This window comes from Acanthopagrus latus, chromosome 15, assembly GCF_904848185.1.
Source record: "Acanthopagrus latus isolate v.2019 chromosome 15, fAcaLat1.1, whole genome shotgun sequence".
In the NCBI taxonomy this organism is placed as follows: domain Eukaryota; kingdom Metazoa; phylum Chordata; class Actinopteri; order Spariformes; family Sparidae; genus Acanthopagrus; species Acanthopagrus latus.
In genome coordinates this window covers 1,894,058-1,909,526 of record NC_051053.1, presented here as the reverse complement: position 1 = coordinate 1,909,526, position 15,469 = coordinate 1,894,058, and the positions used below count along the sequence as shown (strand labels likewise).

The following is a 15,469-nucleotide window of genomic DNA, read 5'->3' as shown; positions in this document are numbered from 1 at the left end:
TCTTCTTTGCACTTTTCGTCCTGTCTTAAACTATTTTTCTGTCCCCCTTGAACAGTTTATTGCTCTGGCCCATTTCTCTCTCCTCATTTTAATGTTTCTTTCTCTCCCTCCATTAGTCTTTCATATTTTTATATTTTACCAGAGATGTTGTGTTGCTATTTTTTAAAATGTATTTATTTACAGGCACTCGTCATCGCTGACTGAGGAGACCAGCCAAACACTGGTGCCAAGTACTCATTGTTCACTCTTTCTTTCTCCCCCTCTTTCCTTTCTCCACATCCACGTTCTATTGTTCACATGCAAAAGACTTGTTTTCAAGCTTAGACGGTTACACGATTCTTGATGGTATTTTAAACCAGTGTTACACTGTTCTTGATGGTATTCTTAATCAGTGTTACACTGTTCTTGATGGTATTCTTAATCAGTGTTACACTGTTCTTGATGGTATTCTTAATCAGTGTTACACTGTTCTTGATGGTATGCTAAATCAGTGTTACACTGTTCTTGATGGTATGCTAAATCAGTGTTACACTGTTCTTGATGGTATGCTAAATCAGTGTTACACTGTTCTTGATGGTATGCTAAATCAGTGTTACACTGTTCTTGATGCTATTTTGATTCAGCATCTGAGGTCATGCTCATGAGTTCACTAAAGCCTGTCACTAATGATTTTATTGGAGACAGATTCTTCCAAATGTGGTTATGCAATACCTTGTTATTTTTTTAATACAAATGTTCTCGATGTTACTAATCTTACAAAGTCTGCTGTACAAATGAGCACTTTGTAATAAACTACAGCAATGTTATGGCATGTATGTTCTCTTGTGTTCTATACCAGGGTTCTTGAACTTGTTACTTCAAGGTCTGTATCTGATTTTTATTCAAGGTTAGGAATGATTGGCAATAACAACAAAATGTAATCAATTCAGTTATGAATACATATAAACCCTATGTTGATGATAGAAACTGAGGCAGACACAGCTCAGACAGTTTGGTAGATGTTATTAAGTTAAATAAGTTAAGTGACATTAGTTATCAGTTGAATAAGTTTAACAGTGTTAGAGTGCTCTGCTCTGTGACTTCTGGTTCTTGGTTCTTGAAAACAGCATCAGAGTGAGCGTTCGTTGTACTGTCCACTCTTTGCTACTCTCCTCCTGCATGTCCTCCGCTAGCTCATCCTGCTTCTTTTCTTCAGTTGAGCACAGACAGATGAACAGTGATGAATGCATGCTGTTGCTGAATGTAATTCTGATTATTGTAGGACTTTTGGATGTTGACTGTCTGCTGGGGTGAATGTGGGTATTTGAGAGGCCCTGCATACTTTGTTTTTAATTTGGTGAGGATTTATATGAATGCAAAAATAACAGATTTTATAACACACTGGCATATACTGTAAAATTACCATAACCCACACTTCTCCTACTGTACTGTACTGTAATCCAACATACGGTAATATACTGTTAAATAAATTATGGCAGATGCGCTGTAAAATGACCATGACCCAGTTTACCCTTATGTACTGTAATCCAAAAAAACTGTATTATACTGTTAAGATAAATAACAAATAAATTGCAGTAGATGCACTGTAAAATGACCACAACACCCACCATTATTCTACAGTCATATACTGTAATCCACAAAAAAATACTTCATAGGCTGTTAAAATAAATAACAGGAGTTGCGTTATGAAATAACAGTAAAATACTGGCATTCCTGCTGCTAGTATTTTACTGTTTTTTTTACAGTAAAATTCTTGACAGAGGAGGATAAATGTGATTCATACTTTCACAAAGGTGATTTCATACTTAAAGATGATTTCATGCTAAGTCATACTAGTAAGGATGTTGTGATAAAATATTAGTAACAGTATCTAAAAATACATTTTCTCAGTTATCAAAAGCAAAAGCAAAAGGTCAGTTTATTTACGTGTATATACTGTATACTACAGGCCAACAGACACAGACTGGCTGATTATCGAACACTGAACAATAATTAGCATTTTTAGGATTATCTATTATTTGTATTTGCCTGATTACTAATAAAATAAATTAATTAAAAGAATGTGCTACATTTTCTCTAATGTTGCATGTTGTAACTAAGGTTATCAAATAAATGTTGCGGAGTAAAAATTTAAATATTTACTGCCAAATTGTAGTGGAGTTGGAATAAAAAGTAGCAGGAAATGGAAATACTCTATTAGTAAAGTACAAGTCCATCAATGTCATTGCTATATTTAAAACAGATGGTAGAAATCTCAGGAAGAGCCACAGAGGAGGGATCCCTGTGATATCTGTGAAATATGCCTCCAAGCCACTAATTAAGGAGCCTTCTGTTGACATTATTTATACTTTATACTGTTCAATTTATCTTATTATAATAACATCATAATGTCTTAATGGTGATTAAAAATACTGCTACTACTGGTACTCGGCATGAATCTACTACGGAGGAGTGAGGGAAAAAAAAGGAGGAAGAGTTTTTATTTTCATTATGCACCTCAAGAAAAGTCAAAATGTCGAGAATAAAGTTGACATTTCAAGAATAAAGTCGACTGAGACTTTGCAACACAGTGCATATGACTGCCTCAACAAAATGCCTCATGTAGATGAACTTGTGAAACTTTACTTCAAAATTGGCTTTAGTAACAAAGAAGTGATTTCTGTTTTAGCTCACAAACACAGTGTAGCTGTCAGAATTAGGACTCTGAAGAGACTGTGCTGAAAACTTTGTCTGTTCAGAAGGAAAAAAACCACACAAGCACGGAAGAGGTGGCTGCATTCGCGCATGCTGAAATTGAAAGTGACGGCAGAGACCTGAAGCTGGGCAGCTCGCACAGCGGCTAGTCCTTCCCTAACTGGAACTGAGGGAACAGAAGAGTTGACTTTATTCTCAACATCTTTCTTTAAGTGCATGATGAAAAAAAAACTTCCTTCCTCTCACTTTCCCCCTAATCCCTGTCCCTAGTTCTGTAATCTACACACTCCATCACGGTAGGTGGCGGTATGCAGCCTTTACAGTGGTTTGCGATCCACGATTAAAGCCCAAGAAGAAGAAACCCGGACGTGTTTCTAGTTGCCAAACTATTTTCAGGTGAGAAACAATCATGTGACACATGAGCGACAAGTGGTCACGATCTGTGAAATTCTTTGAATGCGGGGTTATGCTGGCTGTCAACACTTCACATAGTAAACATCAGTCAGCCAGCTGATACACCGGGACTCGGAAGTTTGCGAGTGTATACCATGTGGCTGTGTGTGTGAGTGAGTGTGTGTGAGAGAGAGAGAGACTTTTCACCTGCGGCTCGTTAAAACACATTTTATCTTTTAAAAACAGGAATATGCGCTTGTATATTCTTGCCCACAGCACTTATAAACGATAGCACTTATGTACTTAAGGTATCCTTGATAAGTAGCAGCTACGGTGTGAGCCCAGCCACGGTTGTTTCCATTTTCCTTTCTTACTTTATCGACGGTGACATGTCGTGATTTCTTTCTTGCGACACATGTACTCATTGTAAGTCTTTGGACAAAAGCGAAAAGGGCACACAGACGTCTGTATAGCCACCACATACCGTAGTTAAACAGGTAATAAGTTACACTGTAGCTAAAAGAATACTGTTGCTAATCGTGTTGGCTGATACAGATGAAATGTACGCTGAAGGAACATTGTGTGAAGGTGATGTCCTGTCCTCTACTGTCCTGATCAGATGCTCAAAATTCCAGGATGACTCAGATAAGCCACCAGCGTTGGGGGGAGGGGTTCGCCCAGGGCAGTGTGGACCTGTGGGTGCTGCAGTCCTCCCAGGTGCGGGTGGAGGTGCTCACCCTGGGTGCCATCATCAGGTCTGTGCAAAGCAGAGGGAAGGATGGTCAAATGGAGGACATAGTCCTGGGCTACGATGACCTGGAAGGTTGGAAGGCACATAACTTTTACTCCATTAACGAATCAAAAGAGCTCTCATTGTGTCCATATTTTGTTCAGATAATCATCTCTACAATCAGTATCAGTGAATTTGGTAAAACAATATGATGTTTGATTGTGTCTTATAGTCCATTTAGAAAGTGCTTCAGATGAGATTTAAGAATATAGATCCATATAGTAATGAATATAGCCTAAAAATAATACAGTGTTATTCTAAGGCCATATCACACAGCCTTAAAAACACTTAGAATATTAAAAGAACATGTTTAAATCACAGAACAGTTGCGCAGAAATTTAAGGAACTGTTCAACATTCAAATGTTCAAAAATTAAAATATTATGTTTATCTTGTCCTTGCCTATGAAGTCCAATAGATTTCTGGAGCTTCACAACAAAACAGCATTGTAACATTCTCCTAAACAACTGAGGCAGATGGGGACTTCAAACGCAGAAACACAAAAGAACATAAAATGGTTCCAGTCAGTGTGTAATCCAAGTCTCTGGAAGCCTTGGGGTGCCAAACTGGTTTGAGAAGACATTATTAACTCCCTTTTTAAGATGGAATCTTCACTGTAGCTACTAAGATATTAGCGTTGGCACGCACCCCATCAGAAGTAGATGCACAAGCTTGGCCTTGTTTCGAGATCGTAAATAATGCTTTGGTTTTTTACGTTTTAAACTACAACTTCAGTTGTCGCTGCGATGCTGTTTAGCTATGAAGAGCCAGAAATGTTTTGTGGACTACAGACTTCACCTGACTTTCTTTTGGCATAGGGAGTTTTTGGATGACTTAATCATTTATATGTTGCTTCCTGACTTTAAATAGAACATGTTTACATCAGTATTCATGGTGACCCTGAGATGACATACTTTGAAGGGAGCTGGCTTCATCTTTATTTAGCCCCTGGTTGTTTCACTTTTTTGTAATTTATTCAATAATTATTATTCTCATCCTCATATTCTCTATGGTGACACTCTATGAAATTGCATTTGATAGAAGGAGAGATGCTTCAGGAAAGAACTGAGGGAAAACAAGTGAGGTTAATGTAAGAATCTGAATAAGAATAGCATGTGTTGTGTTGCAGCTTATGTGTCAGATAAGCGTTACCTGGGAGCCACGGTGGGTCGTGTGGCCAACAGGATTGCTAAGGGACACTTTGTAGTGGAAGGAAAAGACTACCAACTAGATGTCAATAATGGACCTAATGCACTGCATGGGGGGCTGCATGGCTTCAATAAGGTGAGTATTTGTTTGTGGAAGATCAACTTAAATTAGCCTTAAAAAAGCTTATAGAAATTTGTGTATAACCTCTGTGGAAATATACCATTAGCTTTTCCCATTTGTACTTTCGGGTATAAAGGGGTTTCACCACCCAGGTGCTGATAAAATAAGATAAACCTTTCTTGATCTGCATCATGTTTTGCAATTACACAATAAGGGAAATAATTGCAGATAAATACAGAAAGAGAAAAACAAACAGACGAAAAATACATGACATAGGTACTGTATATACAACTAAGTAGAACCTGTGCAAGAGCATTTGGAGACTAAGGGCGTACTCACACTAAGCCCCTACCATGCCTTAGCATGTTTGACCCCCAAAGTCCAGATTGTTTGACTAGTGTGAGCGCTCAAGCACAGTAAACCTCCTTGGCCCTGGCACGGTTGGAAGAGGTGTGCTCCGGCATGTACGGTTCTCATGCACGAGCACAAGCACAGGTGCACAAAGTGGACATGAAGCATAATCATGTGTTTTACACCGCCTTGCATAAACAAGAAATCAAGGAATGTGACGGGGCCATCTGTGACCAAAACAACAGAGTCAAGTTCTCTCGGTTGGTCCACTCTGTGCTGCGACCATGCTACAACTTGATTACGTAACTGTGGAAACTGTGAATACAGGCCAGCGGGGGACTGGGAAGGAGGGCCCATTGCACTTTGGCCCGACACAGAGCAACTAGGCCAAGTTAGAGTGCACCCTAACAGGTAAACTGAAGATGGGGCTGGTGAAGTGGCTGGCGGATGTGTGTTGGGGGTGCGAGGGCCCTGTGCTTTGAGCTAAATTTTAAATTCCTCATCCTGAGAAGAACATGAATGTAACCACCAAATTTAATGGCAATCCATTAGGGGTGGAACAGTTCACAAAATCCACGGTTCAGTTCATATCACGGTTTTGTGGTCACGGTTTTCGGTTCAGTTTGGTATACGCTGATTGTTAGGAAAATCAATTAAGTCTTGTCTTGTCAGGTTAAAACTTAAAGAATGAGGCAGTCTGACATTTGATACATCATTGTGACAGTCGGGTTAAAAGTAACAAATGCTAAGAACAAATAGTTATTCACTGTCACTAATGTAATGTAGTGGGCAGTCAGGAAACTTTCAGTAGCCCTGGAGGTCCATCTGTCACTAGTAAGCACTACATAGGCTGTGTCAGAAAGCTCTTTAACAACTCCTCGTCGGGTCTCTTCATAAAGTGCAGGAATTACCGTGTTGCTGCACATGCAGACTCATAACTACAGTAGTAGCAAAGAATATACATACATAAATATTGCTGGTTGACGTGGCCTTTCACTTTAGAGCTAATATGTTCACTCGGTGGGTTTCCTGCAGATGCTTCATTTTCCTCCTACAGTAAAGTGACATGAATGTAAGAACTTGAAGATGAGGTCCCCAGAACCTGAAGAAGACATATGTTCCTCTGACCACCACCTCTGATTTGTACTTATGACCATCTGCTTATTGACAAGTTTGTTTCTCCAAAAAAACAAGTGATTCTAGTATGTTGTAATGCCATTTTAAGACTTTTACGCATACTTTTATGATTGTCTGGATAATATCGTAAATCGCAATAATTTTGACCAGGATGATTGTGACATAACATTTTCACATCCTCCCATACCTATGTATGAATAGAGCAACTCATTTTCGGAGAATCAAAGAATTCGGAGTATACACAGCAAGCTAGTGAGTGTAATGATGATGCTGCAGAGAGGTTAGCTGCTTCATACTCTTTTATTTGTGCGTATATATTGCTTTCCATGCTTCCTTTTGATACAGATATGTCAGATACATGCAGTATTGATATCACGGCACATTAACAGGATTCTCCAGACATTATCGCCCATTATCCTCCACCTCTTGCCCAGTCTAAACTGGGTTTGGCTCCAGCCCTTTGTGACTACCTACCATGAGTGGATAGAGTTAATGGAATGTTATTAATCGTTTGCAACATTGACTCGACAATGATTTTCTTAGTCCTTTATGTATATATTATATAATGTGTATGTGTTTGTCTCTTTAGGCTATCTGGTTTGCTACAGCACTGGAAAATGGTGTACAGCTGCAAATGACAAGTCCAGATGGAGACCAGGGGTATCCTGGGGAGGTTCAGGTCTCTGTCTCCTATAAGCTAGAGGTAAACACACCAGGTTCAATGCTTTAAAATGCTGTAGCTCTCACTCTCATCATCCTAAACATTTCTGTTTTCTAACTGAAATTTATATTTGGCTGGGATGATATGACTGTGTTTTGGCTCAACAAATCGCTGTGTTTAATGAAGCCCGAAGCACATTTTGGACAGCACAGAGCTCTTGAAACCAAATATCATTTGGTTAGATTAAACAACCTTAATGAACTATGACTTTTCAGATAAACAGAAGATGCACTGTTTTCTAGCCAGACATTTTGTTCATTTTGCATGTTAATAAATTGTTGGCAGAAATCGGTTCGTTAAGATTAAATTTATGTGTTCAGGGGGACACACTTACTGCTGAATACCAAGCCCGGTCAACCAAAACTACCCCCGTCAACCTCACCAACCACTCCTACTTTAACCTCGCTGGACAGGTAAGGGCACATCATCCAACATCCTTGTCAAGAGAGAAATATGGAATTAGGCCACTTTAAATTCACCTTTAGGATTTAAGTGCATTTGTCTCTCACTAAACATAACAACATAAGTAGTCATTTTCTTGACAATGGATTTTTAAAATGTGCACTAAGCAATAGATTGAAAAAAATGTCCAAATACAATAGATCAATAGAAATGTAGACTGGTAAAGATGTGTAAAATGTGCACAATGCAGTGAACATCAGCATTAGTCAGTTGTAATATGAGATGGAGAAAACTAGCAGCATGTGTGTAGTTTAGCAGGGGCCCCGAGATCACAAATCAGCCCAGCTCAGTTGTGCACACAGCAACACTAGACTTGAAGTACACAACAGAAAAAGCTCACCAGTAACAAGTTGGTGCAGTTGGTAGCGTTTACAAAAACCCACTATTTTTGTAGCCTGCAGCAGTACGAAGCCTCAGTAATTCACTAAATTACACTGTTAATACAAACTCAACTCTTCCGGTATATGTCTCTAATTCAAACAGCACTCATTACATACGTGTTGGGCTGGTCCAGGTGTATAAGGGCTGTGTGGGGTGCTGTGTTGACAGGATCCTCTGTCGACCTGTTCACTCAGTAATCAAACTGATGTTGGCCCAGGTCAGCAGGGATGGCTGATTTGATGTGAGAGTGGATGAGTCTCTCAAAACGTGCTGATTATGGGGGTAAGAGCAACTGGGTGATAGTCATTAATACAGTTCTCTGTACCTTTATTTGGGACTGGGATGATGGTTGCTGAATTCAGGCAGATGGGGACTGCAGATTGTAGAATTGAAAGGTTGTAGATGGTGGTGAATATCTCTGCTAGCTAGCTGGCTAGCTGGTCTGTGTAGGCCTTGAGAATCCCTCAATGATTCTGCTAGTAAGTGGTCAGTGGTTTTAAAGCAATCTATCCATTAGATTTAGGTATGTCTTGATTTCCTGTAAACAAGTGTAATGTTTGCCCTGATGATTGCACTAGAGTTTAGGTCTGGGGGTCACTGTGTGTGTGTGTGTGTGTGTGTGTGTGTGTGTGTGTGTGTGTGTGTGTGTGTGTGTGTGTGTGTGTGTGTGTGTGTGTGTGTGTGTGTGTGTGTGTGCGCCTTCATGTAGGGTGCAGCAGATATCTATGACCACGAAGTGTCCATCAGTGCTCAGTCCTACCTGCCTGTGGATGACACATCCATTCCTACAGGTAAAATATTCACATCGTCATGTTCTCTCACAACAAAATAACTTATGAATAGCATACATCGTAATGTATATATTCAGTCAGAGGATATAGGAGACAATAGAAGATGTGATGTGGGTGGGTGGGTGAAATAAGAAATAATGATAAAATAAAATAAATGTGTGTGTGTGTATACACACACACACACACACACACTCACACGTATATATACCAGTCAAAAGTTTGGACACACCTTCTCATTTAATGGTTTTTCTTTATTTTCATGACTTTTTACATTGTAGATTCTCACTGAAGGCATCAAACCTATTAATGAACACATATGGAATTATGTAGTAAACAAAAAAGTATGAAATAACTCTGAATATGTTTCATATTTTTGATTCCTCAAAGTAGCCACCCTTTGCTTTGTTGACAGCGCTGCAAACCCTCGGCCTTCTCTGAATGAGCTTCATGATGTAGTCACCTGAAATGGTTTACACTTCACAGGTGTGCCTTGTCAGGGTTCATTTGTGGAATTTCTTGCCTTCTTAATGGGGTTGGGACCATCAGTTGAGTTTTGCAGAAGTCAGGTTGGTACACAGCCTATTTGACTGTTAGAATTCATATTATGGCAAGAACCAATCAGCTAAGTAAAGAGAAATGACAGTCCATCATTACGTTAAGAACTGAAGGTCAGTCAGTCTGGAAAATTGCAGAAATTTTGAATGTGTCCCAAAGTGCAGGAGCAAAAACCATCAAGCGCTATGACGAAACTGGCTCACATGAGGACCGCTCCAGGACAGGAAGACCAAGGGTCACCTCTGCTGCTGAGGATAAATTCATCCGAGTCACCATCCAAAGAAATTGCAAGTTAACAGCACCTCAGAGCCCAGACGAATGCCACATAGAGTTCTAGTTTTAAATGCTTTCTATTTTTGTTGGTTTTAAATTGTCTTTATTGTTGTTATTTCTGACTTTGGACAGTGGAAATAACAACAAAGACAATTTAAAACCGACAAATATAGAAAGTATTTAAGTATGCTGCCTACTTTCCTATGGCAGAAGCACAAAATTCAAGCGAAATATAAGTGAAATCTCAGGAGTTCTACTGTATCAGCCAGCAGCACACTCTGCTTTTGTAACGCTCTTGATGGAATATGCAATCACATGGAGGACAGTGCAAAATAGCATCACACGCATAACAGAGGAATGTTGGTTATACCCCCACAATTCATAGCCCCGGAGAGGTCTAATAAAAATTTGGAGGTTGTCTGAAGAGCAAACAAAGTTCTGTCCTCCGAAGTTGGTGGGATGAGACTGGATTTCTCAGGTCTGTTCTTCGTCTCCCTTGATATCCTCCCTCCTTAAGGTCATGGGGTCTGTGTGTGTCTCTGTGCACTCCAACACAGGCACAGAGAGCCTTTCGATTAAACCATCAAAATGTTTCTGAAAAGAACTTAGTTTCTTTGTATATTCCTGTTCAGTACACTGTAGTTAACATGCTGCTTGCTTGGACTTTTTTCAGAGAATGGAGCCTCATTATCTCACCAATGTTCAGTGATACACAATCAACAATCAGTAACCTAATCTATCCATAGGAGAGATCAGAGGAGTGGAAGGCACGCCTTTTGACCTCAGAAAGCCTGTTCTGATTGGCCCTCGGCTGCAGGAAGTTCCTGGTTTGGGGTTTGACCACAACTTCTGTTTGTCATCACCCGGAGAAGCCTGGGCAGAGAGGCACGCTGCAAGGTTTACTGCTGAAGTTGTTTTCTCACCAGCGCACTTTCGTATATACAGTCACACACATGCACACACTACACACATAGAATTGTCATTAATATCATCTGACAGGAAAACTTCTTTCTTCATCTCTCAGAGTGTATCACCCAGCCAGTGGGCGTGTCCTGGAGGTCTCTACAAGCCAACCAGGAGTCCAGTTCTACACTGCCAACTTCCTGGATGGCTCAATAACAGGAAAGGGCGGGGCTAGATACATGCAGCACTGCTCCTTTTGTCTGGAGACACAAAACTGGCCTGATGCTGTGAACCAGGTATGATGATGATGATGACACACAGAAACTCGCTATACATAGTTGTTGTATGGAGTGATCTGTTGTTAAAACTAACTTGTAGGATTTTATCATATTATTGAGGAAGTTAAAATTGCCTTTTTTGAAATGTGATTTAGGCAGCTGTAGCTCAGCGGGTAGAGCAGGTTGACTAATGATCAAAAGGTCGCTAGTTCAAATCCCGGCTCCGGGCAAGGCTGAGCTGCATGTCGAAGTGTCTTTGAGCAAGATACTGAACCCCACATGGCTCATCAGTGAGGGCTGTGATGAGCTGGCGACTGGTCCAGGGTGTACCCTGCCCTCGCCCTGAGACAAGGCTGGGATTGGCTCCAGCAGCAACACCTCACGACCCCATGGAAAGGGATAAGCAGTTACGGACAATGACATGACATGACAAAATGTGATTTAGCTCATACTCTAGGAATACAGTTAAAGAATTAGTAAATTATTTGGCCATTAATGAAGCCATTAGTTACAGCTTTGTAAAGGTGCCTCATGAGAATGGTGAGCCACAGTGCATGCCAAGCAGGTGTTTCAATCAAAAAAGAGGAATTTGTTACAAAGGAAACATTTGAGATGTTGATACCTGGACTGCTTCAGGCTCCAGAGGAGATGCTGCACAACGTAGCCTCGTATCCCTGCAGAAGTAAGGAAGAGACCCACTGCCACAGAGCCCCACTTTCCCTGCCCATGTCAACTCTGCTGTCTCTTAGCCACAGCACTGAGAAAAGCCATGGTCAGTCCGCTAGTAGGGCACTGCCATGGCAACGGAATTCATCCACAGCAAGAACAAGGCTGATGGCCACGCTAATTACCATCAGCACAATCACAAGTGAAGCTTAATTTAGTGTCCAGGCAGATACGAGATATTGATAGTGTGTATTGTGTGCTTTGAGCTGCATTAATGCGTGAGTTTTGTGGACTGCCAAATGTGGTTTGCTGTTGTTTCATACTGTAAAACACTGTGATTGCTGTTTGCTTTTTCTTTGTGCTCATTATGAGCTGATTCAAGCTTTTCTATTTTGCCAGTGTGTCAACGCACTTTCTTTATCAGGGAACAATGACTAAGTTCCTTCAACAGTTGCCACATGGATTGAGGTACTTTAGTGTTTAGTTGCTGTAGCTGTAGTTGAATAATAGATGTCTGTTGGTAAAAGTGTACTGCTTACTGATCAATATTTTTAACATTAAATCTTTTTTAACTGTAGAGAAGTTTTCTGTGATTTTGGTGCACATTAGTGATAACATCTGGTTGTGATGGTCAGTGCTTGGATTTGTTTCTTTCACGTTCACGGTTCCTTTCATTTTAAATATTTACATTTGAGTGAACATCCTTCTTTTGAGACAGTTTTTCCATTTGGTTATTGGTCCATGATTCCAGGGTGGTTCCCCATAAGTATTCATTTATATTCATGATCTTATTATGATTTTTGTCAATTACTATTCGTAATTATGAACTGCTAATAACCAGTCCTGCACTACTAGTGTACCCAGCAGAGACCAGAACATTGGTTTTCACATAAGTGAAAAGTTGTTTGTGGTAGAATATTATGAACTGGAGCTTTACCTGGATATGGTCAAAAACCATGGACATGTGTTCCTGAGGTCAGGAACGAATCTCTTCGCACCGCAAGCAACTTCTAGGCATATTGGTTTGTAAAAGTCATCAACTTAACACTGTATCAGTGTACGATTTACAAAACCCAACGTTTGTAGGAAGTAAAATATCATATGGAGTCACATTTTTGTAGATATGTTTTTATTTATGAAATGTAGATGAAACATGTCAGGGATAATTCCCAGCAAGGTGTCCATTTATCAATGATGTGGAGGCCAGAACAGTCCAACCTCTACTTCGTTATCCTGCATTAGCCCTCTTATACCATGGTCACTTCCCAAAGAAATGAAAAGAACATACATTTTTACATTCTTGAGTTTTGTGATCCAAATCACAAGCAATACCTTTGTTTCCCTTGCAACACCTGGTCATATAAATATAGCTGAAACCATCATCAACCATTCATATGCAATGAAGACGTTGTTCACCTGTCCAGTAAATAGGAGGAGCTTTAGGCTTGACTTAGCAATGGGGTAAACTAGAACCCATCAACTATAAGCCAGAAAGCTAAAGTTATGCGAGAAAGATTCAAAGTCAGTAACATTGTGTACGGTTGGCAAACAGTGAATATAATTTCACTGTAATGTTGGACAGCAAGTATAGCTAGCTGTCCAATCATGTCATTGTCCGCAAATCAGTCTCAAGATTTTGTTAAACAAATGACTGACCATGTGAACTGTTGGCTGCAGCCTGAAGGAGCAAGTTGAGGAGCAAATGGGATGTAAGATGATTGCTTGTGTTCAGATGAACAGTGTAGATTTCTTCCTGCAGCTTGTGTGCTGCAGAGCCCTTACTGTGGTGTTCAATGACTGATTCACTGAAGGACTACATGCAGTGTTGTAACTAAGATATTCTGGGTGTCTGTATATCAGGATTTCATCAACACCCTTCAGCTATTCAGAATGAGGTATTCACCCAGACCTTGGTATAAATTTGGAGATAGAAGGCTGTAAGGCCAGAGACTGCTGTATGTTGTACACATAGTAATTTGCTTCTGTGAGGCAAATTAGTGATATTTGTTTTTGGTGTATACAGTATGTATACAATTCACATGATATCAGAAAATGTCCTTCAGCTACTTGACCTCAAGGGGGATGTTGTTTGTGGCCTGACTGAGTCAGAGATTTAACTTAAACTTGCATATAAAGACAATTTAAAGACATGTAAAGGTTGAGAACCTTCTACAACTCTCTATAGCTGTGTAAACAGAGTTGCAAATGCCAGCAAAAAAATAGATTGTGTGTGTGTGTGTGTGTGTGTGTGTGTGTGTGTGTGTGTGTGTGTGTGTGTGTGTGTGTGTGTGTGTGTGTGTGTGTGTCTACAGCCTTCATTCCCTGACTGTCTTCTGCATCCTGGTGAGGACTACCGACATGTCACTCGATTTACCTTCACTACTGTCTGATGCAATTTCAGCCAACAGGAGGACGAAATGAAGAAAGCTGGAAACTTTGAAGTCACATTGGTCCACAGCACAGTCGTGTACATGCTGTTCATCTTCATCAGCCACTGCATGGAGCAGTTTAAAGCATTGCCTTTAATTTCCTGAATGTGTAAATGTGTAATTTGTGTAGATTTTTTAATGTGAAGAACTTTGTTATTCCAGTTCTGGGAATTTATGTGCAGGCAGAATTATTACAGCCTGTATATGTAAGGTGAGGGGTCGTGACATGAAACTCAAGGTCCAACCCGACCAAACACTGCTAATTATAATGTGATTTATGATCATGTGTAAATTCATTCTTACATCAAACAAAAAAGTAATAAAGAGCGTGTGCTCCCCCGCTTGTTACTGCCGTGTGTTCAACTGTTCATTAGCATCAGATTGGTCCCTGTCTATAATTGATTGCAGTCCATCTGTCCTTAATGCGGTGTTGTACAGTATGTATGTTCTGTAACATTGCGATGTGTGAGTCTTTACGCAGGCTGAACTATTCCTAGATCACAAGGTGAGGAGGCAGGTTTGGCTGAGAGGGCATCCTACTGCTCAGCTAAGAGACAGGATATATTGCTATGGCAACCTCTCATCCATCACTCAGAGAAGCTTTTAACCACTGAGAGTGCATAAAAGGTAGAAGTTGTGAGAGCTGGAGAAAAGAACAGAAAACTGATTCAATCAAAACCTGGCTGTGTGGCTTCCAGGCATTCTTGTTTGACTGTAGGGAGTGTAGTGTGAGATAACCTGCACCATGAAACAGCCACAGCTGAGTCTCATGCAGGAGACAGTGACAGACAGAGAGGGTGGGACACTGATACCTCTCAGGTAAAACAATTTAGTTGGGCTGTTTCCTACCAGGAACTAGCTCTTCATTGGAGCTTCAGTTTGCCGCTATACTTTAAATTGTAAAATATTATAAAACTGAATATTAGTTGTAGTGTGTTACTATGTCAGTAATTCTAAAACTAAATCTCCTCTACCACAAGTGAGTGGATCATATTCTTTAAGCTGGAATTGATAAGATTGCAGAAACCAGTAAAACCAAGCATAAGTAGCAGAAGTATACAACTTCACCAATACCAGCGTGGCTTGGACCGTGGTCCAAATCTGGGACCTATAGTCAATAAATTATATATATTATATATATATATAGTCACAACCTGGCTCAAGACTAGACTATGAGGTCTCCCTATACTAGTACTTAACAGATTTTAATATTTGACTACAAGACTCCACATACACCATCATGATAGCAACTCACTCTTTACTTCTTCTACAAGCAAGCAAGCCCCAAATTTTACTAGTAAAAGATGACAGAGAGTACTAGTCCCAAACTAACAAAATACAAGCTTCTAAATCTACATAGAGTCAAATAAAACTTAC

At 40.1% G+C, this 15,469-nt stretch overlaps 1 protein-coding gene across 5 annotated transcripts; it reads left to right on the top strand.

Moving 5' to 3' along the window:
- Nucleotides 1-2,977: 2,977 nt before the first annotated feature.
- On the top strand, nt 2,978-14,440 carry galm (galactose mutarotase). 5 transcript variants are annotated; one of them, XR_005079396.1, is made up of 10 exons: nt 2,978-3,090; nt 3,707-3,910; nt 5,006-5,160; nt 7,223-7,336; nt 7,675-7,767; nt 8,907-8,988; nt 9,472-9,554; nt 9,708-9,830; nt 10,563-10,713; nt 10,841-10,983. XR_005079396.1 is itself a non-coding variant. In XM_037124417.1 (9 exons), the coding sequence occupies exons 2-9, from the start codon at nt 3,724-3,726 to the stop codon at nt 14,051-14,053; spliced, it is 1,035 nt and encodes a 344-aa protein (XP_036980312.1). In that variant the 5' UTR covers nt 2,981-3,090; nt 3,707-3,723; the 3' UTR covers nt 14,054-14,440. The 5 variants fall into 5 exon arrangements, 3 of the variants coding, with proteins under 3 accessions (XP_036980312.1, XP_036980314.1, XP_036980313.1); XR_005079397.1 differs by lacking the exon at nt 10,841-10,983 and having other exon boundaries at nt 2,979-3,090; nt 9,703-9,830; nt 10,563-10,678; XM_037124417.1 differs by lacking the exons at nt 9,472-9,554; nt 9,708-9,830 and adding an exon at nt 13,976-14,440 and having other exon boundaries at nt 2,981-3,090; nt 10,841-11,015.
- The last annotated feature ends 1,029 nt before the right edge of the window (nt 14,441-15,469 follow it).